This window comes from Colobus angolensis, unplaced genomic scaffold (genome assembly GCF_000951035.1).
Source record: "Colobus angolensis palliatus isolate OR3802 unplaced genomic scaffold, Cang.pa_1.0 Scaffold41, whole genome shotgun sequence".
NCBI lineage: Eukaryota > Metazoa > Chordata > Mammalia > Primates > Cercopithecidae > Colobus > Colobus angolensis.
Genome location: NW_012117488.1, coordinates 86,305 through 112,789, shown reverse-complemented (window position 1 = coordinate 112,789; position 26,485 = coordinate 86,305). Strand labels below are relative to the sequence as shown.

The 26,485-nt window shown below is 35.5% G+C and overlaps 1 protein-coding gene across 1 annotated transcript in view; it reads right to left on the bottom strand.

Moving 5' to 3' along the window:
- The window catches only part of LOC105521848 (probable ATP-dependent DNA helicase HFM1), a 117,732-nt gene that overhangs the window by 65,621 nt on the left and 25,626 nt on the right, over positions 1-26,485 (bottom strand). Inside the window, 8 exon segments of the mRNA XM_011956191.1 lie at positions 1,344-1,424; positions 5,040-5,093; positions 8,332-8,459; positions 9,128-9,222; positions 10,092-10,237; positions 10,635-10,736; positions 10,840-10,883; positions 26,145-26,233. Coding sequence (XP_011811581.1) covers positions 1,344-1,424; positions 5,040-5,093; positions 8,332-8,459; positions 9,128-9,222; positions 10,092-10,237; positions 10,635-10,736; positions 10,840-10,883; positions 26,145-26,233 — 739 coding nt within the window.

Genomic DNA, 26,485 nt, shown 5'->3' with positions numbered 1-26,485 from the left:
GATGAAGAAGAAGTCCTAGTGATTCTAATGCCCCCTCTAGTGAGATGCCCTAGAACACACAGAAGACAATTCTCACGAACAAAATTAGGCGTATCAAAATAACGACCAAGAAGAAAAAAAAAATGTTATTAATGTAGGGCTGAAAGTCAGGGCAGCAAATTATTTTAAAACTTAACCTTATATGAAATATAAAATTTAACATTTTACAAAATCATGTATTTCTACAGTATGGTTGCAAGTAAGTAAAAAACACATTAAAAATGAACAGTACATGCCAAAAGTTAACAGATAGATTCTGAATTCAAAAAAAAAATTTCCGTATCACCCAACTTTCAAACAATAAATTACCTTTACTTAAAAAGATTAACTGGAATAATAAAGTCATTTTCTCCAAAAACTTCTAATCATGAGTGCTAAAAACCACAAAACATCTTTTCCCTCTTTTATTATACTCTAAATAGAAATTAAAGAGCCGGGGTGGGGGGGTTCAGGACACGTATCCCAAAATGGGGCATCTTGGCCTATTGAATATTTTAAGCTGTAGGAATTTGAGAAACAACATGTACAAGAAGAACTTTTCTGGCCTTCCCCTGAAGCAAGTCATAACACCCTCATGTGAGAGGTGCCCTCCCTATACCTAAACAATGGAGCATCTTTATCTCCATAGACACAGAGTAGAATTTGAATGAACAGGCTTTGCTAAATTTCCCCCAATTTATTACACTTAGTTCACATCCCCTTTGTCCTATTATATTTCTCCATGACTTTTCCATCTTCATCACACCTGGCATAAAAACATTCAGGTTTAACCATTTCTTTGGGTCTTCATTTCCTTATAAAGGCTGCCATGTCACATAAAACATATTAAATACATTTGTATGCTTTTCTCTTGTTAATACATTTTGTTATAGGAGTCCCAGTTACTGAACCTAAGATGAGTAGAAGGAAAAGATATTTTTCCTAACCTTACAGAAGTTTAACCACCAGATTATCAATAATTGAATATTTAAGAATATAAAAAGCATATTATAAGCATACCAATAAAAGTATATCTGTAATAGTTATAAGAGGCTTAAAGCAACCCAAGGATTCAAGCATTTCGTTCCTCTGCCAGAAGTCACCAGAATCAGTGAAGACAAATTCTGTGCACCTGTCAAAAAGAAACTATCCTTTTACAAATAGGGCTTGTTTAAATTTATCATGCCTACGGCTAATAATGATGATACCCTGTTGAGAACTGAGATCACAATTTAGCTATCATCATCTAAACTTTAGTAAAACAAAATTTTGATTTAGTCTTAAGTAAACAATTGTTAAATTTACTGACAATAATAGGAAATTACCAGTTGGTTTGAAATTAATGCCTTCATCCATCTTTATTAAGTCCAGGGATGATAAATCATTCAGATTCTTCAAACATAATTCTGTTTAATTATAGAAAACACATTTTAATTTTAGTAAAATAGGGAAGTAGGGCAAAATAATTTATTATTAAATATGTTAAAGTTGTGTTATTACTGTGTAATTGTTCTAAAAGAAACATAGTCCCTAATTAAGCGGTAAGAAAAAGCTCATTTAAATAAAAAAGCTAACTAATACGCTAAAAAAATTTTCTAAAAGTAACAAGAATACAAGTAATAAAAAGAACATTCAGTCAGTAGAAATAACACTTAAAACTAGGAGTTTTAAGTAATACATGATACACAGGTATTACCTCATTTAATCCTCAAAACATCACAATAAGGTAGACACTGATATTTTCATATATAGGTTAGGAAACTAAAAAATAGAAGCTACATAACTTGCTCCAGGTCTAAGTAACCACTTTGCTATCTGCCCTCCATTAAGGCAATGGTTTTCTTTTTCTTTTATTTTTTCTTTAAACTTCTATCAAAGATATATTAATATATGCACAAAGTATAAGAAGTCAAATAGTTCTGCAAAGATTATTCCAAAAACCACCAGTTCTCCCCCTCCTCCCTCTTTGCCACTTCCTTGAAGCAACAACTTTAACTGATGCTTTCAGGTGTTTACTTTTGTTTCTCTGACAGGAAGCAATGCTAGTTCATGCTCACTATTGATGGGGATCAGAGCAATTGTAGTGATCTGCTGCTTACAGTTCCTTCTCTGCCTCATGCTATACTCCAGGAGATACAAGATAGTTCAGAGCAGACAGTGGGAATACTGTAATAGTTCAATCCTAAATAGAGCAGCCACTCAAAAAAACACCCTTAGAGTTCTTCGGGAAATATTTTAGTTTAAGCAGCACTGTTTAGACAGCTTGATAGTGTTAAGTGTTTGGTTAAGTAAAGATTTTGAAGTCTTTTTTTTTTTTTTTTGAGACAGGGTCTTACTCTGTTGCCCAGGCTAAAATACAGTGGCATGATCACAGCTCACTGCAGCCTCAACCTCCCAGACCCAAGCAATCTTCCCACCTCAGTCTCCCGAGTAGCTGGAACTACAGGCATGTACCACCACACCTGCTAATTTTTAAAAATAACTTTTTATACAGGTGGGATCTCCCTATGTTGTCCAGGCTGGTCTCAAACTCCTGACCTCAAGTGATCTGCCAACCTTGGCCTCCCAAAGGGATTACAGGCATGAACCACCATGCCCAACCTATATATATTTCTCATAAATGCTATATATTTTGATATAGAGTAAGGCTATCCTCACCCTAATTGTCAAAATAAACACATTACCTTTTCTAAAAACAAGGAAAACAACAATAACAACATTAGAATCATTTTGTCCTCCTCTCAGTAAAGGTGGATTTAAGTAAGATACCACAGGAAGACCTCTCTAAAAAGTTAATATTTGAACAGAGACCTGAATAAAATGAAGGTGCATACCATGTGAAGTATGCAAGGAGTGTCCCAAAAATAGGGAACAAAATGTGCAAAGGACCTGATGTGGGAACAAGCTTGGTGTATTTAAGGAATAGCAAGAAGGCCAATTTGGTGAGAGTAGAATAAAAGAGAGATAAAGTGACAAGAGATAGGCAGGGAGATATCAAGCAGGATTTTGTGGGCTGTGGTGAAAATTTGTATTTTATTCTAAGAGTAATGGGGAAGGTATTAGAGTATACTGCGCAAGAAAGTATAAACAAGTTTAGGAAACAGCATATACTATGCTAACGATCCTTCCTGAGAGATTTAAGGCAGATCTCCAAGGATAATGGCAGCGCTCAGAAAATGCTAACCCAAAGCATTTCGAACTCAGTAAGACTGAGAGGACCTCAGAAACAAGAAGGTCACTCTGACCTTTCCCTGCCTTTCTGTGTGAAACATGGTCACAAAGGAATTCTCTGACCAACTTTGTCTAAATTCTAAGACCCTCATTCCAGGGTATAGAATAGTCCTGTCTCATACCCATGGAATGGTCCCGTCTCATGCCCAGGAAGAAAGAATGCTACACAGAGAGGCCAAGAAGAATCTGAACAAACAGGCCTTGTTAAGTTCTGCCCAGTTTATTAACATTATATAATACCCTTTTTGTCCAGTCATGTTTCTCGACAACTATCCTTTTTTTTTTTCATTAGGTTTGCTATAGAAACACAGTTTTCCTTGGGTCTTTGGGTCTTAATTTCTGAAGGCTCCCATGTCATATACAACTTTGATTAAATAAATTTGTTATGCTTTTCTCTTGTTAATCTGTCTTGTTACAGGAGTGTCAGCTGTGAACCTTGCAATGAATGAGGAAAAGATGTTACTATTTTTCTCTCCTACAATACCAAAACCTTAATATTCAGTTATATTTAGCTACTTTTGTTTATAAGGCAAAACTTTGCTAACCCTATAGTGACCAAAGATAAGGCAAATATGAGCTGTGATTCTGCTAATTTAACAAAAGATAAAAACATTAAAGTTATCTGAATATAGCAATATACCTCTTGGACTGTCTAATTTCTTGAGTGTATTTGATCATTATTTTCAAAATATATGTTTAATTTTTAAAATCCCATTACAAAATTAATCAATACCTTGAAGATAACACAACTTATAATCTGTATTTCAACATGAATACAGCAGCATTATAAATATATGCTATTGGTTATGACCATGTTTTAACAACTTATTTATTCTTTAAGCAAGACAATTTTACTACTTTATCTTTATCTCTGCATTTTTATTTGCCACATATGTAATACAAGTAGAGAATAAATTTAAATTAGCTAAATATTTTCAGAGGATCTAACTTTTTTCTTTTACTAAAGAGACAGTCTCAACACAATGAAAAGGTAGCAATTTCTAATCTGAATAAATGCCTAACAATATGTTACGTTCTAAAAAACAAGTAAGAAATACCAGTTGATTAACTAAATAACAAAGCTGAGGTTAGATAGGAATACATCTTTGGCACAGGTTGGGATATGAAGCCCATAATCAATCTAGGCTTCTATTTTTCAATTAAAATTAAGAAGAAAAGAAAAAATACATGTTGGGCATGGTCGCTCACACCTATAATCTCAGTACTTTGGGAGGCAGAGGTGGGAGGATCACTTGAGGCCAGGAGTTTGAGACCAGGTCGGCTGAAAAACACAGTGAGACTCCCTTTCTTAAAAAACTACAAAATTAACCAGTTGTGGTGGCTCACGCCTATAGTCCCAGCTACTCAGGAGGCTGTGGCAGGAGGATCATTTGAGCTCAGGAGTTCAAGGTTACAAGGAGCTATGATCACACCACTGCATTACATCCTGGGTGACAGAGTAAGACTGTTTTTAAAAAAAGAAAAAATACAGAGTGTGTATGTGTAGGCATATTTTCAAAGACCAGGGTGATGTTAGGAATAACAACCAAATAAACCAAGTTAACATATTATACAAAGAAAGATATTCTGACAGAATAAATTGATTAATTCGGCAAAAAAGTACATATGCCAAGCTTTTTGTGTGAAAAAGAAATAGTGCACATTATTTTTCTACAGATAAGTTTCCTTTTTAAAAAATGATTTACAAAAGCATATTCTTACTTTCACAATAACTGAACTTTTTCACTAAAATATATAGAATCTAATTTTTAGAATGAAATGCACCTAACCTTGTAATTTTGCTTCAATTCCATCTTTGTTCAATCCAGATGCAAAACCTGCATGTCATGAAAATTTACAAAAAGTAAAATAGAATTTAGTTCATCTTTACAGGCTCAGTTTATACACCAGTTAACTAGTGAAGAGTAGTCTAATTAAGAAAAAAAATCTCAGCTTATTGAGTTCAAACAAGGCTTAAATATCCATAGAAACAATGAACAGGAATATCATATTTTAACAAGAATTGTTTGGAATAAATTTCCAAATGTTTTACACATAGCAAATATCTGTCAAGTGTTTAATATCTTCTAATGAACTTTCATTGTAACATGAATGTTCCTATGAAAACATGTTTGGTAATACAAATATTTTGTACTATTCACTGAAGTTGAAACTACACATACCCTTTAACTCAATAATTTCACTCCTAGGCACATACCCACAGATATACTATACATGTGTATCAAAAGATATATATAACAATGTTCACAGCAACATTATTTAAAATTAATAATTTCCTTTCATCAAAAGATTTATATTCATATAAATGGAATCTTTTCAAGAATAGATAAAGCTAGCCTATGGTATATAAGTCACAATAGTATTGAATTCTGGGGGCAAATACTGACAGAAAAGGAGCACGAGGGAACATCTAGAAAATGTTCTATATCTTAATCTGGGCTGTGGTTACATGTGTGTATATGTGTGTATAAACATATATATAAAACTTCATTGACCTATACACCTCATATTTCTGCAGTTTACTATAAGTGATATTTCAATACAAAAAAGTAACTACAGAAAATAAAGTAACTATGAAAATGAAGGAATGAAAATTAAAACATGAAAGATATCAATATTCATACTTGATATTCATAAAAATACACAAGTATACACCCTGAAAGAAAGGCTGGAGAAACAAAATATGGCACTTTTGAACACTGCTGATAGGTATATGAGCTACTAAGGTAGAAATTTACCCAAATTTATAAATGCATATATCCCTTGACACAGGAATTTCATTTTTAGAGATTTATCATACAGATAGATTCACACATGGAAAAAATGAAGGGATTTTTTGGCTGCATTGTTTGTAATAGCAAACAATTAGAAAAACCATAAATGTCCATCAATTGGGGATCATTTAAATAGGTGATACTTAAGTAAATGGAATATTATTTAGCTATTAAAAAAAGCTTCCAGCCAGATATGGTGGCTCATAGCTATAATCCTAGCACTTTGGGAGGGTGAAGTGGGAGGATCGCTTGACCTCACAAGTTTGAGACCAGCCTGGGCAGCATAAGGAGGCTCTGCCTCTACAATTTTTTTTTTTTCAAAAGTTAGCCAGTGTGCTGGCATGGGCCTGCAGTACCAGCTACTCAGGTGGCTGAGGTGAGAAAATCACTTGAGCCCAGAAGGTTGAAGGTGCAGTAAGCTGTGATCACACCATTGGACTTCAGCCTGGGCAACAGAGCAACAGCCTGTCTCAAGAAAGCTTCCAAGACATACTAAAAAAAAAATGAATGTGCAGAAGACTAAAATAATGGAGGTTTAAAAGCATATGCCCAAGGCCAGGCACGGTGGCTCATGCCTGTAATCCCAGCACTTTGGGAGGCCAAGGCAGGTGGATCACTTGAGACAGGGAGTTCAAGACCAGCCTGGTCAACATGGCGAAGCACCACCTCTGCTAAAAATACAAAAAATTAGCCAGTCATGGTGGTGCATGCCTGTAGTCCCAGCTACTCAGAAGGGTAAGGCAGAGAATTGCTTGAACCTGTGAGGTGGAGGTTGCAGTGAGCCAACACTGTGCCACTGCACTCCAGCCTGGGCAACCAAAGAGGCTATCTCAAAAAAAAAAAAAATAAATAAATAAATGCCCACAAATTCTTTGATATTCTCCCCTCTGAGAGATGAATTTAATCCCTCTTGCCTTCATGTGACCAAGACTCAGTGACTTGTTTCTAAAAAACAGAATAAAGCAGAAGTAATGATGTGTGACTTCAGAGACAAAGATATAAAAAAGCACTGCTGCTTCTGATTTAGTCTGTCTCTGTCTCTCTCTCCTCTTTCTCCCCTGGATCCTTCATCCTGAGAAAAGTCAGCTGCCATGCTATGAGGAAAGATCCACCTGGCAAAAGACTGAGGCCTACCAAAAACTGTGAGAAACTGAGGCCTCTAACTTACAGCTCTGTGAGTGAGACTACTTAGAAGTGAATCTTCAAGACCCAGGAAAGCCTTCAGATGACTGCAGCCCTAGCTGACATATCTTACAATCTGAAGAGAGCCTTTGACCCAGAGCCACTTAGCTTAGACGCTCCCAGATTCCTAACCCACATAAGCTGTGCAAGATAATAAATTCTGGTTGTTTCTAGATGATTTGTTTTAGGGTAATTTGTTAAAAGGAATGGAAAATGAATACAATATGCCACCATTTGTGTTTAAATGGTGGAAAAATAAAATTACATTTTCTTATTTACATATGCAAAAAATATTATACAAAAAAGATATACCAATGATTACAGAACTAGGGGAGGGAAAGGGGAGAGATGGGAATTGAACAACTGTGTGGGTGGGGATATATATGGAAGAATTTTAGTTGTATATATTCCTTCACTTTATGATTTTTGAACTAAGTAAATGTATTACCTAGTTGAAACAGAAATTTTTTAAGTGATATGAATATTTATATAGATACTCTTTTAATATAGACTTATATTAATTACTCTTTGAGATATGAAAGTTTTGAACCTCTGTGCATTAGAATAATTCAACAAGTCAGGCTTTAATTTGGTATTCAACAACCCCAAGTTGAATGAATGAATGCAAAAACCCTCTGGAAGCCACATAACCAGATGTGGGTTAGCTTTAGAAGCAAGATGAAAACTGGGGCAGCAACAGTAGCACTATATACTTTCATTTCTTATAAACTGAAAAATAAACAGTCATAAACTCAGAAAGAGTAGTTGAACACTAAGTACATATAAAATTCAAAACTTTTTGTAACTTTAACTTATTTTCAATGATTTAGACATTTCTGTTATTTTTATTGGAGCTGAATTTTTTTCTACTAGATCTATTTTTAACGGTGCTGATTTCAAACCTTGTTGAAACACTAGAAGTAAAACAGATAAAAATTTCTCAGTTTGTCTGCTCTTGTCTCTAAATGTATTTGGGACTGTTGTTACTTTTTGTTTTGTTGTCTATTAGTTTCTATAATCTACCCTGTAACTTATTAGTAGAAATACAGACCTAGCTGGCTTGAAAAAATTACTACTTTTCCAAGTCAAAGTAACAAATCATAATGAGATGGATTTTTCAAGGCTCTGATATAAAGCAAAGTTGATCGTATTCACTCCAAAGCAATATTCACATCCACAATGGTATCCAGTACTATCTCTGCATTTAAATGTTCAATAAGATGTCTGTGGAAACTAATGAAAAAAAAACTTTGCATTACAAATATGCAGTTCAATGCTATAACTCTTAATTTTTAACTTTAATAATATATAATATACCCACTGCCACTTTACTAATTCATGAACTATAACTTAATTTCCAAAAGCATAAAAGGAAACCTTAAAAAGTCAGTTCAGCTTCTAAAAAGGCTTCAGATATATATCTCTACTCTATGGCTGTAGAAGACAGATTATTGCTTTAACAAAAGTTGAAGCATAAATTATATCCTACTTTCTTCAAAAGAGAATACATTAAATACCTTACTAATAGGTCCCAGATTTCCTCTATTATTAAAATAAGATGTGAAAATATTTCTCCTTTATTACAAATTAGTAATTATAAATTTATATAATTTCATATTTAAATTATAATATAATCATAATTACTAAGGCTTTATTACAAATTAGGGTTTGTTATAAACAAGAATACATGCTTGCCAAGAACTACCACTGAATAAAACTACTAACTTTTAAAAAAAATATTAAATTCCCTAAAGTGACACAAACTTTCTAGTTAAACTGTTGAAAATTTTACAGAAAATGGCCTTAAAAAAATCTCCAAACCAAATTTCCCTTTGATATTCTAAAAGGATAAGATAAGCTATATTAGCATTAGTATCTTTTTGGAACATTTTTTGTATTACCTGCTTTCTATAGTGTCTCTACAAACTAACATCTGAATGTACTTGTCTCTTGTGCTTAATCGAGTCGTGATAACTGCAGTAGCTGTAGTGTCAAACTGGGGAAAAAACAAACAGAAATTTAGTGAAGAGCACATCTTGGTACCAGTCCTCTGCAATAACTCAAGACTTTCATTTTATATTAAACAGTCTCCTTGTCTGCAATAATACTTTGAAAAGGCCTTAAAAATACTCTCACTTTGTTAACCTAAAATTTAATTTAAAAGACTTCCAAGAGTATAGCTGTAAATATCACTTTGGTTTCAATGTAACATAATTTTGGCAATGATAAAATCAAAACAAACTCTGGTAACTGCATAAAAGTTGTAAGATTTGGTATAGTTTACATACAATCTGATTACTCTATGAAATTATAGAATTGTATAACATAATATTTACAAATGTTTTGAAAATATGCTCTTCCTGATGTTCCCATAATACCTACAAAAATGACTTATTCATGTATTTGTCAGAGTAGGGTATGTTTTGAAATGTATTTGGGCTGACTTTTGTCATAATGCCTGGGAACACTATTAGCATTTACTGCTAGGACCTAGGGATGTTACATGCTCTGTAATGTGACAGCCCTAAACAAGGAAAACCTGTTCCATCCAAAATGCTGAGTACCTCCATTCAGAATTAAAAAACAAACAAACAAACAAACAAAAAGTCATAATAAAAAAAAGACCTTTAACAGAATACCCATTCATAAACCCATCCCTTCATCAGTCAATGTGAGCTTACACAGAATGAAGGAAGTATGCCCCAGTTGGCGAGGCTTGTTTTACTTTTATTCCTCCATTAAAGGTAAATTTTCTCTACTATATTACTTTTAAGCCTGATATAATTATGACAGCTAATCAAAAAATACATTTTTTTTGTTTTTATCATGTTTTTAAGTATAAAAAGCAAAGTTACTGTCACTTACTTGAGGTCGACCAGCTCTACCAATCATCTGTAGAATATCTGTTTCACTGTACTCTTCAAACAGTCCTCCAGCATAATGCAATGTAGATTTTATAACTACTAGGTGAGCAGGCAAATTTACTCCCATAGCTAAAGTACTGGTGGTAACTGCATCAGATTAAGACATAGTAATTTTGAGCCATTTAACTTTATTGCTTCAGGAAGACTTTTTAATAAAAGACATCCTTATAAAGGTAATAAAAACTCACATATAAGAAATTTAGAAAGGAAAAAAGAACATTACAATCTAAAATAGTAACACACTTAAATCCAAAAACCTATTAAATTCTTGTTTTTCAAATTATACTATGTTCAATAATATGATAAAGAACTAAACATTGCCAAAGAATTTACTGTAACATCTACATGCATAGGTAACCACTTAATTTTATATTCTCAGAAGAAAAGCAGAAACAAGCAGAATACTTGAGCTTTTCCATTTTTCCTCTGAAAAATAATTTTCCAAAATATTTTAGAGTATCCACAAGAAATACGTTTTACTTACAAAGAACTGGTAAATCTCCAACAGTAAAAGCTCCCTCAACTACTTTTCTATCTGACAGCTCCATACCAGCATGATGATAAGCAGCACCATCTTTTAAGATATCTGTAATAGAAATATATCAGCTGTTACTATTAATATTTCATCAATAATTGGCACCTTTCATCTGTATGTGAAAATGCTATTCAAAAATTATCTCGAAACCTACCTCTCAGTTTTGAATCTCTTACGGAATATGCATACTTCTGTAACCTATTTAAAAATACCATAAAATTATTGAGTTACTCCCAGTAACATTAAAGAACTCTGAAACAGTTTATTATTTTAAAACTTAGATGTATCAAAAAATTTCACAATATCATTATCTGAAAACTATTTTTTTTTTTTTTTTTTTGAGACGGAGTCTCGCTCTGCCGCCCAGGCTGGAGTGCAGTGGCGGGATCTCAGCTCACTGCAAGCTCCGCCTCCCGGGTTCACGCCATTCTCCTGCCTCAGCCTCCGGAGTAGCTGGGAGTACAGGCGCCCGCCACGTCGTCCGGCTAGTTTTTTTTTTTTTTTGTATTTTTAGTAGAGACGGGGTTTCACCATGTTAGCCAGGATGGTCTCGATCTCCTGACCTCGTGATCCGCCCATCTCGGCCTCCCAAAGTGCTGGGATTACAGGCTTGAGCCACCGCGCCCGGCCTGAAAACTATTTTTAAGAAGTAGAAAATACCCAACTTTCATACTCAAAAGTCCCTAAACTTATGAGCTATCATATTAAAGCTCACTTTTAAGCGAAGAATTTGGAAAACTCACTTTCCCCAAGAAAACAACATAATTGGTGATTAACAAGTCAGAATATAAGTCTACTCTCAAAATTTGCCTAAAAAAATTGTAAGAAGTAACAATTTTGAAAACTACTATATCACTGGTAAGTAAGCAAAACAAACAAACAAACAAACAAAAAAACCCCATGGAAATAAACAATAGTTGTTTCCAGTGCTCTGAGACATGGCATTTAAAAAAACTGTTACAAGAAGCAAACAAGGTCATAATTTAATGATAAAGGGGTCAATTCATCAAGAGCACATAAGAATTGTAAAAATATAAACACCCAACACTGAAGTATCAAAATATATAAAACATTATTAAAGGACATGAAGAGAGAGATGGACAGCAATACAATAACAGTAGGGGTCTTCAATATCCCACTTTCAATAACAATAGATTAACCAGACAGAAGGTTAACAAAGAAATACTGGACTTGAATTCTCCTTTGAGTCAAATGGACCTAACAGACAAATCAGAACTTTGCATTCAATAGCAGCAGAATGTATATGCTTTTCTAGTGCATATGAAACATTCTACAGGACAGATCATACATTAAGCCACAAAATTAGATTTAACTGTTGTTAATTAATCTAAATTCAAGACAATTGAAATCATATGTAGTATCATTTCTGACCACAACAATATGAAACTAGAAATCAATAACAGGAAAAATCTTGAAAAAAATCACAAGTATGTGGAAACTAAACAACATGCTCCTTAACAATCAATAGTCAAAGAAACCAAAAGGGAAATTTAAAAATATCTTGAGACAAGAAACAATGGAAAGACAACATACCAAAATCTATGAGATGTGGCAAAAGTGGTTCTAAGAGGAAATTTTTTTTTTTTTTTGAGACGGAGTTTCACTTTTGTGGCCTAGGCTGGAGTGCAATGGCACGATCTCAGCTCACTGCAAACTATGCATCCCAGGTTCAAGCAATTCTCCTGCCTCAGCCTCCTGAGTAGCTGGGATTACAGGCATGTGCCACCACACCTGGCTAATTTTGTATTTTTAGTAGAGACATGATTTCCCCATATTGGTCAGGTTGGTTTTGAACTCATGAGGAAATTTTAAGCATTAAGTATCTACATGAAAAAAGAAGATATTAAATAGACAGCCTAACATTATACCTACAGGAGTGAGCAAAAGAACAAACTAAATGCAAAGTTAGCAAAAGAAAGGAAATAATAAAGATCCGAATAGAAATAAATCAAATAGAGAACAACCAAAAAAACACAGAAAATGATCAATAAAACCAAGACTTGGTTCTTTGAAAAAATAAAATAAATAAACATCTAGCTAGACTAAGAAAAAAAAAAAAAGAAGAACCAAATAAAACAAAAAATGAAATTGGAGAAGTTACAACAGATGCCTCAGAAATTAAAGAGATCATAAGGGACTATTATGAACAATCATATATTAATACTAACACTAACAAATTGGATAACATATAGGAAATGGACAAACTCCTGGAAAAATATAACCTGCTAAGTTTGAATCAGGAAGAAACAGAAAGCTTAAACAGACCAATAACACATAATGAGATCAAAGTAGTAATGAAAAGTCTTCCAACAAGGAAAAGCCCAGAACCAGATAGGCATCACAACTGAATTCTACCAAACATTCAAAGAAGAATCACTACCAAAACTTCATAAACTATTCCAAAAAATACAGCTAGAGGGAATACTTTCAAACATATTTTGTGAGGCCACTATCACTTTGATACCTAGGTCACATAAAGACACTACAAGAAAACTACAGGCCAGTATCTCTGATGAATATTGATGCAAAAATCCTCAATGTAATGTAAGCTGGTTTAATACATGCAAATCAACCACTGTGATATATCATATTAACAGAATGAAAGATAAAAAACACAAGATCATCTCAATTGGTGCAGAAAAAGTATTTGATAAGTTCAACATCCTTTCTTTTTTTTTTTTTTTTGAGACGGAGTCTCCCTCTGCTGCCCAGGCTGTAGTGCAGTTGCTGGATCTCAGCTCACTGCAAGCTCCACCTCCCGGGTTCCCGCCATTCTCCTGTCTCAGCCTCCGGAGTAGCTGGGACTACAGGCGCCCGCCACCTCGCCTGGCCAGATTTTTGTAGTTTTTTTTTTAGTAGAGACGGGGTTTCACCGTGTAGGCCAGGATGGTCTCGATCTCCTGACCTCGTGATCCGCCCGTCTCGGCCTCCCAAAGTGCTGGGATTACAGGCTTGAGCCACCGCGCCCGGCCCGATAAGTTCAACATCCTTTCTTGATAAAATCTCTTAACACGCAGGCATATAAGGAAAACTTCTCAACTAACGTTAACAAAGGTCATTTATGAAAAGTCCACAGCCAACATCACAATGAATGGGGAACAACTGAAAGCTTTTCCACTAAGACACAGTACAAGGCAGGGATGCCCACTCTCACCACTTCTGTCCAACATAGTACTGGACATAGCAAGAGCAATCAGATAAGAAAAAATAAATAAAAGGAACTCAAATTTGAAGGGAAGAAGTAAAATTATCTTTATTTTCAGACAACATTATCTTACATGTAAAAAAACTCAGACTCATTAAAACCTGTTAGAACTAATAATTCAGTAAAGGTGCAGGATTCAAAATCAATATACAGAGATTAGTAGCCTTTTAAACCACAAATAATAATTTAACTGAAAAAGAAATCTAGAAAACAATCCCAGTTATGATAGCATCAAAAAATAAAATGCTTAGGAATAAGTTTAATTAAGGAGGTAAAAGATCTGTACACTGAAAGCTATCAAACAATGGTGACAGAAATTCAAGACAAAAATAAACGGAAAGATATCCTGTGTTGATGGATTGAAAGAATTAATATTGTTAAAATGTCCATACTACCCAAAGAAGTACAGATTCAATACAATCCCTATCAAAATTCCAACAGCATCCTTCACAGAAACAGGAAAAAAAAAATCATAAAATTAGTACGGAACCACAATAAACCCTGGATAGTGACAGCAAAACTGAGAAGGAAAAGAATATTGGAGGTACACACTTTCTGATTTAAAATTATACTACAAAGCTAGACTAACCAAAACAATAGAGTACTTGCATAAAAACAGAAAAATAGACCAATGGAACAGAAGAGAGAGCCCAGAATAAGTCCACACATACACAGGCAACTAATTTTCCATCAGGGCACCAGAAGAAATAGGGAAACAACAGTTTCTTCCATAAATGAGGCTGGAAAAACAATTTCCATATCCAAAAAAATAAAATTGCACCCTTATACCGTGCACAAAAATCAACTCAAAAATTGACAAAAGATCTAAATGTAATACCTAAAATCATAAAACTCCCAGAAGAGAACATAGGGCAAAGCACCTTGATATTGGCCTTGGCAATGAATTTTTGGGGTATCATACCAAAAGCTCTGAATATAAAAGCCAAAATAAATAAATGGGACTACATCAAACTAAAAAGCTTCTGCAAAGCAAAGGAAACAATCATCAAAATAAAAAAGACAATCTATGGACTAGAAAAAAATATTCGGAAACCACATATCTGATAAGGGGTTAATATCCAAACTTTATAAAGAACTCTTACAAATTCATAGCATTAAAAAAGCCAATTTAAAAGTGAGCAAATGATCTGAAAGAACATTTCTCCAAAGAAAACATAAAAGTTGATCAATCCAATTAAAAGCAGCTGCAGTCTACAACATTCACAGAGAGGAATGAAAAGGGGTGAGTGAATTCAGCACTTTTAACTGAAATATCGAGGTTCCTGCATTGGGACTGAGTGGGCAAACACAATTCATGGAGAACAAAGAAATTGGGGGGTGGGGGGGCAACGGCCCACCCAGGAGTGGCATGGAGCCAAAGGAACCACCACCCTCAGCCACAGGAACCAGTGAGTGAGTGTGCAGCCCCACCCAGGAAACCATGCTTCTCCCACAAATCTTTGCAGTCCATGGGTAAGGAGATCCCCTCGTGAGCCCATGCCACCAGGGCCTTGGGTCTGATACACAGAGCTGTGTAGAGTCTTGAGAGAGCAGCCACTCAGGCACACACAGAGATCCAGGAGTTTTACATAAATCCATCAGTACATATCCCTAAGAAGGGGGGTGAATCCAGGAAGCCAAAAATATCATTCTGTGGGCCCCACTTCCATGGCACCTCACAAGTTAAGACCCACTGGAATCCCAGGAAGCCAGTGGCACTGGCTTGGAATCCCAGCAAGCAATCGCAGTGGGTTGGAGTCTGCCAGAGATGGGTCTGAGTTCCTGGAGGTAGGGGAAGATGCCATCTCTGTGGTTCAGTTGATTCAGTTGATTTAGCTGCCCCAGCTTGCCAGCTTTGGAGAATACAGGTGTCCTGGACAAGGAAGGATTCCCCACAATGCAGCACACCTGCTTTACCAAATACCAGTCAGACTGCTTCTTTGGTGGGGGGGTCCCTGATCCCGTTCTGCTGACTGGGTGAGATATCCCAACTGGGGTTTCCAGCCACCTTCTACAGGTACATGCAGACTGGCAACAGGTCAGTACTCCCCTGGGATGGAGCTTCCAGAGGAAGTAGCTGGCTGTCATCTTTGCTGTTTCACAGCCTTCACTGGTGATACTTCCAGGTATGGGAGAAACTGAGGCAACCAGGGTTTGGAGCAGATCCCTGGCAAACTGCAGCAGCCCTACAGTAGAGTGGCCTGTTAAAAGCAAAACAAACAAACAAACAGAAAACAACAACAATATCAACAAAAAAGACCCCACAAAAACCTCAAAGGTCAGCAACATCAAAGATCAAAGGCGGAAAAGCCCACAAAGATGAGAAAGAATCAATGTAAAAACACTGAAAACTGAAAAAGCCATAGTGTCTCTTCTCCAAATGACTGTAACATTTCTCCAGCAAGGGCAAAGAACTGGGCTGAGGCTGAGATGGATGAATTGACAGAAGTATGCTACAGAAGGTGGGTAATAACAAACTTCACTGAGCTAAAGGAGCATGTTATAACCTAATGCAAAAAAAAAGGTAAGATTCATGGTAAAACAAACAGGAGCTGATAGCCAGAACAGCCAGTTTAGGGAGGAACATAACTGATCTCATGGAGCTGAGACACACCACACAAGAACTTCACAATGCAATCACAAGTATCAATAGCAGAACAGACCAAGTGGAGGAAAGAATCTCCAAGCTAGAAGACTGTCTTTCTGAAATAAGACAGGCAGACAAGAATACAAAAAGAAAAGAAAAGAAAAAGAATGAAAAGGAATGAACAAAACCTCCAAGAAATATGGGATTAAGTAAAGAAACCAAACTTACAACTGGCTGGTACCTGAAAGAAACAGGGAGAATGAAATCACATTGGAAAACATACTTCAAGAGAACTTCCAGGAGAACTTCCCCAACCTAGCAAGACATGACAGCATTCAAATCCAGGAAATGCACAGAACCCCAGTAAGATACTCCACACAAACATCAACCTTAAGAGACATAATCATCAGATTCTCCAACGTTGAAATGAAAGAAGAATGTTAAGGGCAGCCAGAGAGAAAGTCAGGTCACCTACAAAGGGAAACTCATCAAACTAACAGTGGATCTCTCAGCAGAAAACCTACAAGCCAGAAGAGACTGGGAGCCAATATTCAACATTCTTAAAGAAAAAAATTTCTAACCCAGAAATTCATATCTGGCCAAACTAAGCTTCATAAGCAAAGGAGAAATAAGGTTCTTTTCAGAGAAGCAAATGCTGAGGGAAGTCACCAGGCCTGCCTTGCAAGAGTTCCTGAAGGAAGCACGGAATATGGAAAGGAGAAGCCATTACCAGCCACTACAAAAACACACTGAAGTTCACAGACCAGTGACACTACGGAGCAACCACATAAACAAGTCTGCAAAATAACCAGCTAGCATCATGATGACAGAATGAAATTCAAACATAACAATACTAATCTTAAACTGTACATGAGCTAAGTGCCCCAATTAAAAGGCACAGGATGGCAAGATGGATAAAGAGCCAAGACCCACTGGTATGCAGTCTTCAAGAGACCCATCTCATATGCAAAGACACACATAGACTCAAAATAAAGTGATGAAGGAAAACTTACCAAGCAAATGGAAAATAGAAAAAAGCAGGGGTTGCAATCCTAGTTTCTGACAAAATAGACTTTAAACCAACAAAGATCAAAAAAGACAAAGGGCATTACATAATGGCAAAAGGATCAATGCAACAAGAAGAGCTAACTATCCTAAATATATATGCACCCAATACAGGAGCACTCAGATTCATAAAGCAATTTCTTAGAGATCCAAAAAGAGACTCAGACTCCCACACAATAATAGTGGAGACTTTAACAACCCATTGACAATATTAGACAGATCACTGAGACAGAAAATTAACAAGGATATTCAGGACCTGAACTCAGCTCTGGATCAAGTGGACCTGGTAGATAGCTACAGAACTTTTCACTCAAATTCAACAGAATATACATTCTTTTGATAGCTACATGGCATGTACTCTAAAACTGATTACATAATTGGAAGTAAAACACTTCTCAGCAAATACAAAAGAACGGAAACCAAAACAAACAGTCTCTTAGACCAGAGCACAATCAAATTAGAACTCAAGATAAAGAAATATACTCAAAACCACACAGCTACATGAAAGCTGAACAACCTGCTTCTGAATGACTCTTAGGTAAATAATGAAATTAAGGCAGAAATCAAGAAGTTCTTTGAAACTAATGAGAACAAAGAGACAACATACCAGAATCTCTGGGACCCAGTTAAAGCAGTGTTAAGAGAGAAACATATAGGACCAAATTCCCCCATTAAAAAGCTAGGAAGATCCCAAGTGAACAACCTAACATCTCAACTAAAAGAACTAGAGAACCAAGAGCAAACAAACGCCAAATCTAGCAGAAGATAAGAAATAATGAAGATCAGAGCTGAACCAAAGGAGATAGAGATATGAAAAAACCCTTCAAAAAAATCACCAAATCCAGGAGCTAGTATATTGAAAAAATTAATACAATAGATAGACTGCTAGCTAGCCTAATAAAGAAGAAAGGAGAGAAGGATCAAATAAACACAATCAGAAATGATATAGGAGATATCAACACTGACCCCACAGAAATACAAACAACCATCAGAGAATACTGTAAAGACCTCTACGTACATAAACTAGAAAATCTAGAAAAAATGGATAATATCCTGGACACATACATTCTCCCAAGACTGAACCAGGGAGAAACTGAATCCCTGAATAGACCAATAATGAGTTCTGGAATTGAGATAGTAATAACTAGCCTACCAACCAAAAAAAGCCCAGGACCAGAAATATCCACAGCTAAATTTTACCACAAGTAGAAAGAAGAGCTGACACCATTTCTACTGAAACTATTCCAAAAAATTGAAAAGGAGGGACTCCTCCCTAACCCATTTATGAGGTCAGCATCATCCAGATACCAAAACCTGGTGGAGATACAACAAAAAAAGAAAATGTCAGGCCAATATCCTTAATGAACATTGATGCAAAAAGCTTCAATAAAATACTAGCAAACTGAATCCAGCAGCACATCAAAAAGCTTACCCACCATGATCAAGTTGACTTCATTCGCAGGATGGAACAGTGGTTCAACATACACAAACCAATACATGTGATTCATCACATAAACAGAATTAAAGACTAAAGACATTATTACCTCAATAGACACAGAAAAGGCCTTCAATAAAATTCAACACTCCTTCATGTTAAAAACTCTCAACAAACTAAGTACTGAAGGAACATACCTCAAAATAATAAGAGCCGTATATGACAAACCCATAGCCAATATCATATTGAATGAGCAAAAACTGGAATCATTCCCCTTGAAAACTGGCACAAGACAAGGATCCCTTCTCTCACCACTTCTATTCAACATAGTATTGGAAGTTCTGGCAAGGGCAATCAAGCAAGAGAAAGAAATAAAGGGTATTTAAATAGGAAGGGAGGAAGTCAAATTATCTTTGTTTGCAGATGACATGATCCTACATTTGGAAAAACTCATCTTCTCAGCACGAAAGTTTCTTAAGCTATTAAGCAATTTCAGCAAATTCTCAGGATACAGAATCAATATGCAAAAATCTCTAGCATTCCTATAGCCAACAACAGGCAATCAGAGAGCCAAACCGTCTATGAACTCCCATTCACAATTGCTACAAAAAGAATAAAATACCTAGGAATACAGCTAACGAGGGAAGTAAAGAAACTTTTCAAGGAGAACTACAAACCACTGCTCAAAGAAATCAAAGTGGATACAAGCAAATAGAGAAACATTCCATGCTCATGGATAGGAAGAATCAATATTGTGAAAATGGCCATACTGCCCAAAGTAATTTATAGATTCAATGCTATTCCCACTAAACTACCATTGGTATTCTTCACAGAATCAGAAAAAAACTATTTTAAAATTTATATGGAACCAAATAGCTGAGACGATCCTAAGCAAAAAGAACAAAGCTGGAGGTATCATGCTACCCAACTTCAAGCTATACTGCAAGGCTATGGTAACCAAAACAGCATAGGACTGGTACAAGAACAGATACACAGACCAAAGGAACAGAATAGAGAACTCAGAAATAAGACCATACACCTACAAACATCTGATCTTCCACAAATCTGACAAAAGCAAGCAATGGGGAAAGGACACCCTATTTAATAAATGGTGCTGGAAGAGCTGGCTAGCCATATGCAGAAAATTGAAACTGGACCCCTTTCTTACACCCTACACAAAAATTAACTCAAGATGGATTACAGACTTAAATTTAAAACCCAAAACTATGAAAACCTTAGAAGAAAATCTAGGCAATACCCTTCAGGACACAGGCACGGGCAAAGATTTCATGATGAAAACACCGAAAGCAATTGCAACACAAGCAAAAATTGACAAATGGCATCAAATTAAAATTAAAATAAGGAGCTTCTGTTCAGCAAAAGAAACTATCATGAGAGTAAACAGACAACCTACAGAATAGAAGAAAATTTTTGCAATCTATCTATCTGACAAAGGTCTAATATTCAGAGTCTACAAGGAACTTAAACACATTTACAAGAAAAAAACAAACAACCCCATTAAAAAGTGGGCAATGGACATGAACAGACACTTCTCAAAAGACAACATACATGTGGCCAACAAACATTATGAAAAAAAGCTCAACATCACTGATCATTAGAGAAATGTAAATCAAAACCACAATGAGATACCATCTCATGCCAGTCAGAATGGCAATTATCAAAAAGTCAAAAAACAACAGATGCTGGTGAATAGAGAAAAAGGAACACTTTTACACTGTTGCTAGTGTAAATTAGTTCAACCATTGTGGAAGACATTGTGGCAATTCCTCAAAGACCTATAACCAGAAACACCATTTGACCTAGCAATCCCATTACTAGGGATTGAATTATTATTTCAATATATATAATTGAATATAAATGAATATAAATTATTATTTTATAAGGCTACATGCACAAATATGTTCATTGCAGTATTATTCACAATAGCAAAGACATGGAATCAACCTAAATGCCCATCAGTGATAGACTGGATAAAGAAAATGTGGCACATATATACTATGGAATACTACACAGCCATAAAAAGGAATGATATCATGTCTTTTGCAGAGACATGGATGGAGATGCAAGCCATTATCCTCAGCAAACTAACACAGGAACAGAAAACCAAACACCACATGTTCTCACTTTTAAGTGGGAGCTGAATGATGACAACACATAGACATATGGAGGGGAACAACACCATTGGGATCTGTTGGGGAGGTTGGGGATGGAGAGCATTAGGAATAATAGCTAATGGATGCTGAGCTTAATACCTAGGTTCTGGGATGATTTGTACAGCAATCCACCATGTCACATATTTACCTATATAACAAACCTGTACATCCTGCACAGGTACCCTTAAACTTACAAGTGGAGGGGAAAAAAAACATAAGAATGGCCAACAGGTATATGAAAAGGTGTTCAACATCACTAATTATCAGGAAATGTAAATTAAAACCACTATATTATAGACAACAAATGTAGGTGAGGGTGTGCAGAAAGGGAATCCTAGTACACTATGGTGGTAATGCAGATTGGTACAGCCATTATGGAAACACTACTGAGATTTCTAAAGATATTAAAAATGGAATTACCATATTACCCAGCAACCTGTTATCTGGGTATACATCCAAAGAAGAAATCATTACCTTATAAAGATATCTGCACTCCCATGTTCCTTGCAGACTGTTCATAATAGTTAAGATATGGAAACAGCCTAAAGGTCCATTGATGAACTAATGCATAAGAAAAATGTGGTATGTGTGTGTGTGTGTGTGTGTGTGTGTATATGAGATATATATGTGGTATATAATATATATATGTAATGTGGTATGTGTGTATATATATCATATATATCATAGTACATACACAAACACATGCACACATGCACACACACACAACGGAATATTATGCAGTCTTATAAAAGAATGAGATACTGCCATTTGCCACAACATGGTTGGACCTGGAGGACGTTGCTAAGACACTAAATTAAATAAGCCAGTCACAGAAAGAAAAATATTGTATGTTCTCACTCATACGTGAAACCTTTTTTTTAAGTCAAATATACAGAGATAGAGAATAAAATAGTAGCTATCAGAGGCAGGAAGGGTGGGACCAGGAGAAGAAATGGGGAGATGTAGGTCAAAGGATACACAGAAAAGCAGATATATAGTGTGAACAAGTCTGGAGACCTAGTGTACAATATGAAGACTACAGTGAATAAAATTATTTTGGATTAGGGATTCTTGTTAAGTAAGTAGATTTAGCTGCTCTTGTCAAAAAAATAACTATGAGATGAGAGATATATTAATTTGCATCACTATGGTTACCATTTTATTAGCTATATGAATCACATAACATCATGTTGTAAACCTCAAATATGCATATAAAATTTATTTTTTTTAAAAAGAACTATGTTAAGTTAAAAGAGAAGAGCATTTAAGGAAGTGTGTTGATAGTTTGAAAATGAATTCTGGGTACATTAAAAGATTTTGAAAGTTGGTAGGCTTGGTTCTTAAGTATATAAAAAATCTAGTATTTTTCTATTTCCTTGTTGCAGATATGACACTAGGATGAATTACTTTTATAACACTCATGACTTTTTTTATGGATTCATAATGGAATGAAGATAAGGCAAGAGGAAAGGGCATATTACTATTAAGTACAAACTCTGCTACCCACTGTTAGGTATCTTAGAAATGTTGCCTTACTTAATTATCATAGAAACACGGTGAGTTGATTGATTCTCACGCATACAATATTGATTAAGAAACTGAAGTTAAGAGAAGTTAAGTAATATACCCAATAGTACACAGCTAGTAAAAGTAGCAGCACTGTAATTCAAATCTCACTCTCTAACTCCAGTATGTTCCTGAAAAAACAACAACAACAAAACAAGAAAAAACAAGGAGATAAAGAAAAAATAAGGAGCAAAGACTGAAAAAAGAAGCAACTAGCTAAGAGTGGGAAATGAGAAAAGGAATTAAGATATATGTTTGCAAGAAAATGATTATCTGAAACAAAATTAGCTAATTTGTGTGCAACAGAAAAAAGGGAGAGGATGAAGTGTACATTAGATTTAAGGGCATGTATAGTGTATTTCAGTTCCCTACTCATATAGATAACTTCAGTTCAAAAATGTTAATTATTATGTATTCACCTTAGGACACCAGATATTTCTATGTGAATGATGTCGCCATTGCACAAAGAAGTCCATAAGTCTTTCAAAATTGCCTTCAGAGTTAAGTTTATGAGCCAGAAAACAAGCCTCATTACTTGATCCCCACATCTTGTTTCTGACAAAAAGTGATATGATCCAACCTGATCATCTAGTTTATTCACCCAACAAGTAGAAAGCTTCAAATTGTTTATAGCTACTTATAACCTCTCTGCCCTATACCTACGCTTTTTAAAAAATCCCAGTTTACCTTTATTCTATTACTAGTTTTATAACAATGTTTTTGAAACCCCATCTTTGTTTTTAAAACTTAGAAAATTAAATAGAATGCTATAAAACTACATGCAGTTGGTATGAAAATTATTAATCATTATTTGATGGTATTCTTACCTTTATAGCAATAATTTCACTTTCTCCCTTTCTATCTACCTCTCAGACTTCATCTACTTTTTGGCTGTGAGCTCTTTGTTGGTTTTTCTCATTCTGTCTTGCTCTCTACTGTTTCTTATTGCTTAATCTTGCTTTGTTGATGTGTATTATAAAACAACTACTCAATAGTCTTCACACACTAGAGATTTTTTTCATATGGTAGTAACTAAGAAGATCAAGTTAAATCCTTCAAATGGAAGGAAAAGTGTCAAAATAGTATCTAGAGGGTGAATAAGTGGTTATGTTTATAATGCTTTAACAGACTATCTTTATAGTCTACCTTTGCAGTGGATTTAAAAAAAAAAAAAAGAATGTAAGGAAGACTAAATTGGCTCCTCTAGGCTTGCTACATGTCTTTGGTTAACAAGCAACCAGAGGTGGTGGCAAAGGAACAGAATGGTAATTGGAAAGCTGATCTGACCCAAAGCAGAGAGAAGTATATTCCCCCACCATACAAAATTAGGCAGAAAAGTAAGTATCTGCTCATATCCACATGTCCCATTTTAGTCTGAGGTCTGCCACTAAACATATTTACTGATTTCCAGAAGTTATTAACAATAATAATGTTAATGTTCATTACATAGTAATCATGTGCTACCACTCTGCTGAGACCTTCTGCTATAATTTGAATGCTGTCCATTTAATCTCATGCTAAATTGAAATCCCCAGTGTTGGAGGTGAGGCCTGGTAGGAGGTGAATAGATCATGGGGGCAGATCCCTAATGGCTTGGTGCTGTCCTCACAACAGTGAGTGAGTTCTCGTGAGATCTAGTTGCTTAAAAGTGTATGGCACGCCCCCCACCCCTGCTCCTGCTCTCACCATGTGAAACTCATCCTTTGCCTTCTGCCATAACTGTAAGCAGCCCAAGGCCTCACCAGAAGCCGAGCAGATGCTGGTGCCATGTTTCCTGTACAGCCTGCAAAACTGTGAGCCAATTAAACCTCTATTCTTTATAAATTACCCAGTCTCAGAAATTTCTTTATATCAATGCAAGAATGACCTAACACACCTGCTAAGATTGAGTGGTAAGCAGGATGAACATGTCCCCCTTTCCTCAAGAAGTTGATAATCTAATGAATGGAAAAGATATTAAAATAAGTATTAAAAGGATATTATAATTATTGTGAGTGTTATGAAATCAAGTACGGGTTGCTTATAAAAGTAAATACAGGGAAACTGATGACTATATAAAACTGATATTAAAGTTTAGACATGAAGGATAAACAGGAGTTAGATTAAAAACCACTCCAGTAAAAGAAAGCATAATGCAAGACGATGCTGTACAGAGTAACAGTTTGGTGTATTCACATAACAGAGAGGCCAATACAGCTTGACCATGGTGAGTAAAGGGGGAGAATGGTCATGATAAGTCTGGAGAATTGGCTAGGCATCACATTATATGGGCTGTTGCAGGCTACACTAAGGATTTAGCATTTAATCCCCAAGACAATAAGAAGATATTAAAGGGTTTTAGGCAGGAAACTGACATTTAGATTTGCAATCATACACAATCTATGCTATGCAGAGAACAAAGTGGGATAATAGTGTGTGTGTGTGTAGTAATTAAAGAAAAGGATACAGCCTAGGCAAGAGATTAATAGTGACTTGAATTAGGGAAGTGGCAGTGTTGATGGAGACAAAACGACATATTTGAGATATATTTAGAAGAATAAACAGGACTTCATAATTGATTGCCTATGAGGTATAAGGTGAAGAAGATATCAGTGATAGTTTTCTGCTATGAGTAACTAGGGAGATAATGTATAAGATGGGGAACACTGGAGAAGGAGCTGGTCTGAGAGCAAGAACCAAGGTTCTATTTTCTACATACTGAGTTTGAGATGACTGTTGGTAGACATACAATTGGATTCAGTTACACAGATGGACTATAGGCCTGGAGCTCAGTAGGGAAGTCTGGACTGAAGGCATAAATGTGGGAATGCATAGACATGCATAAATATTATTTGAAGTTCATGTGAGTAGTTACAAACAACTAAGAGTGTGGAATTAGAAAGAATGAACCTCAGATACACTCACTCGAATGTCAACATTTAAGAGTTGGGTAGAAGAGGTGAAAAGGGGACTGAGAACGAGCAGTCTGCAAATCAGGAAGAAAATCAGTAGAAATGATCACGGAAGCACAGAGCCCAGAGTGTTTAAGTAAGGTGGAAGTGGCCAAATATGATAGAAATTCCTTAAAGATTAATTCACAAGATCAGCTTTAGTGAAAGACTATAAAAGATGCTGGATTGAAATTAGGCTAAAAAAAAAAAAGACAGTAGTATGGATAATCTTTATCATTCAAGAAATCTGACCATCAGATTATCAGTATGGATGATCTTTATCATTCAAGAAATCTGGATCACCCCTGCACTAAGATTCATTATCTCACTTAATCCTCAAAATTACCATTATCCTTATTTTATAGATGAGGACACTGAGGTTTACCCCAAGGTTATGGGACAAGTCTAATTTTTTCATCTCATCTACATGAGCCCTAAAAGTCCTTCTACTTCCATGAAAAAATGAAAAACTATACCACTATTTCTGTTCCACAGTCATAATAAATTTAGCATCTTTCACAAGAATAGAAGCAGCCTGTTGCATACCCTTCCTTGTTGTACAAAACTGAAAATAAATTCATAACTTTTGTATTAATCATGTTAAAAACTGAATATACTAAAAAATAAGCTATCAACAATCCATACCACAAGTGTGGGTCTCTCTTTTTTTTATATACTTTAAGTTCTAGGGTACATGTACACAACATGCAGGTTTGTTACGTATGTATACATGTGCCATGTTGGTGAGCTGCACCCATTAATTCATCATTTACATTAAGTATATCTCCTAATGCTATCCTTCCCCCCTACCCCCTCC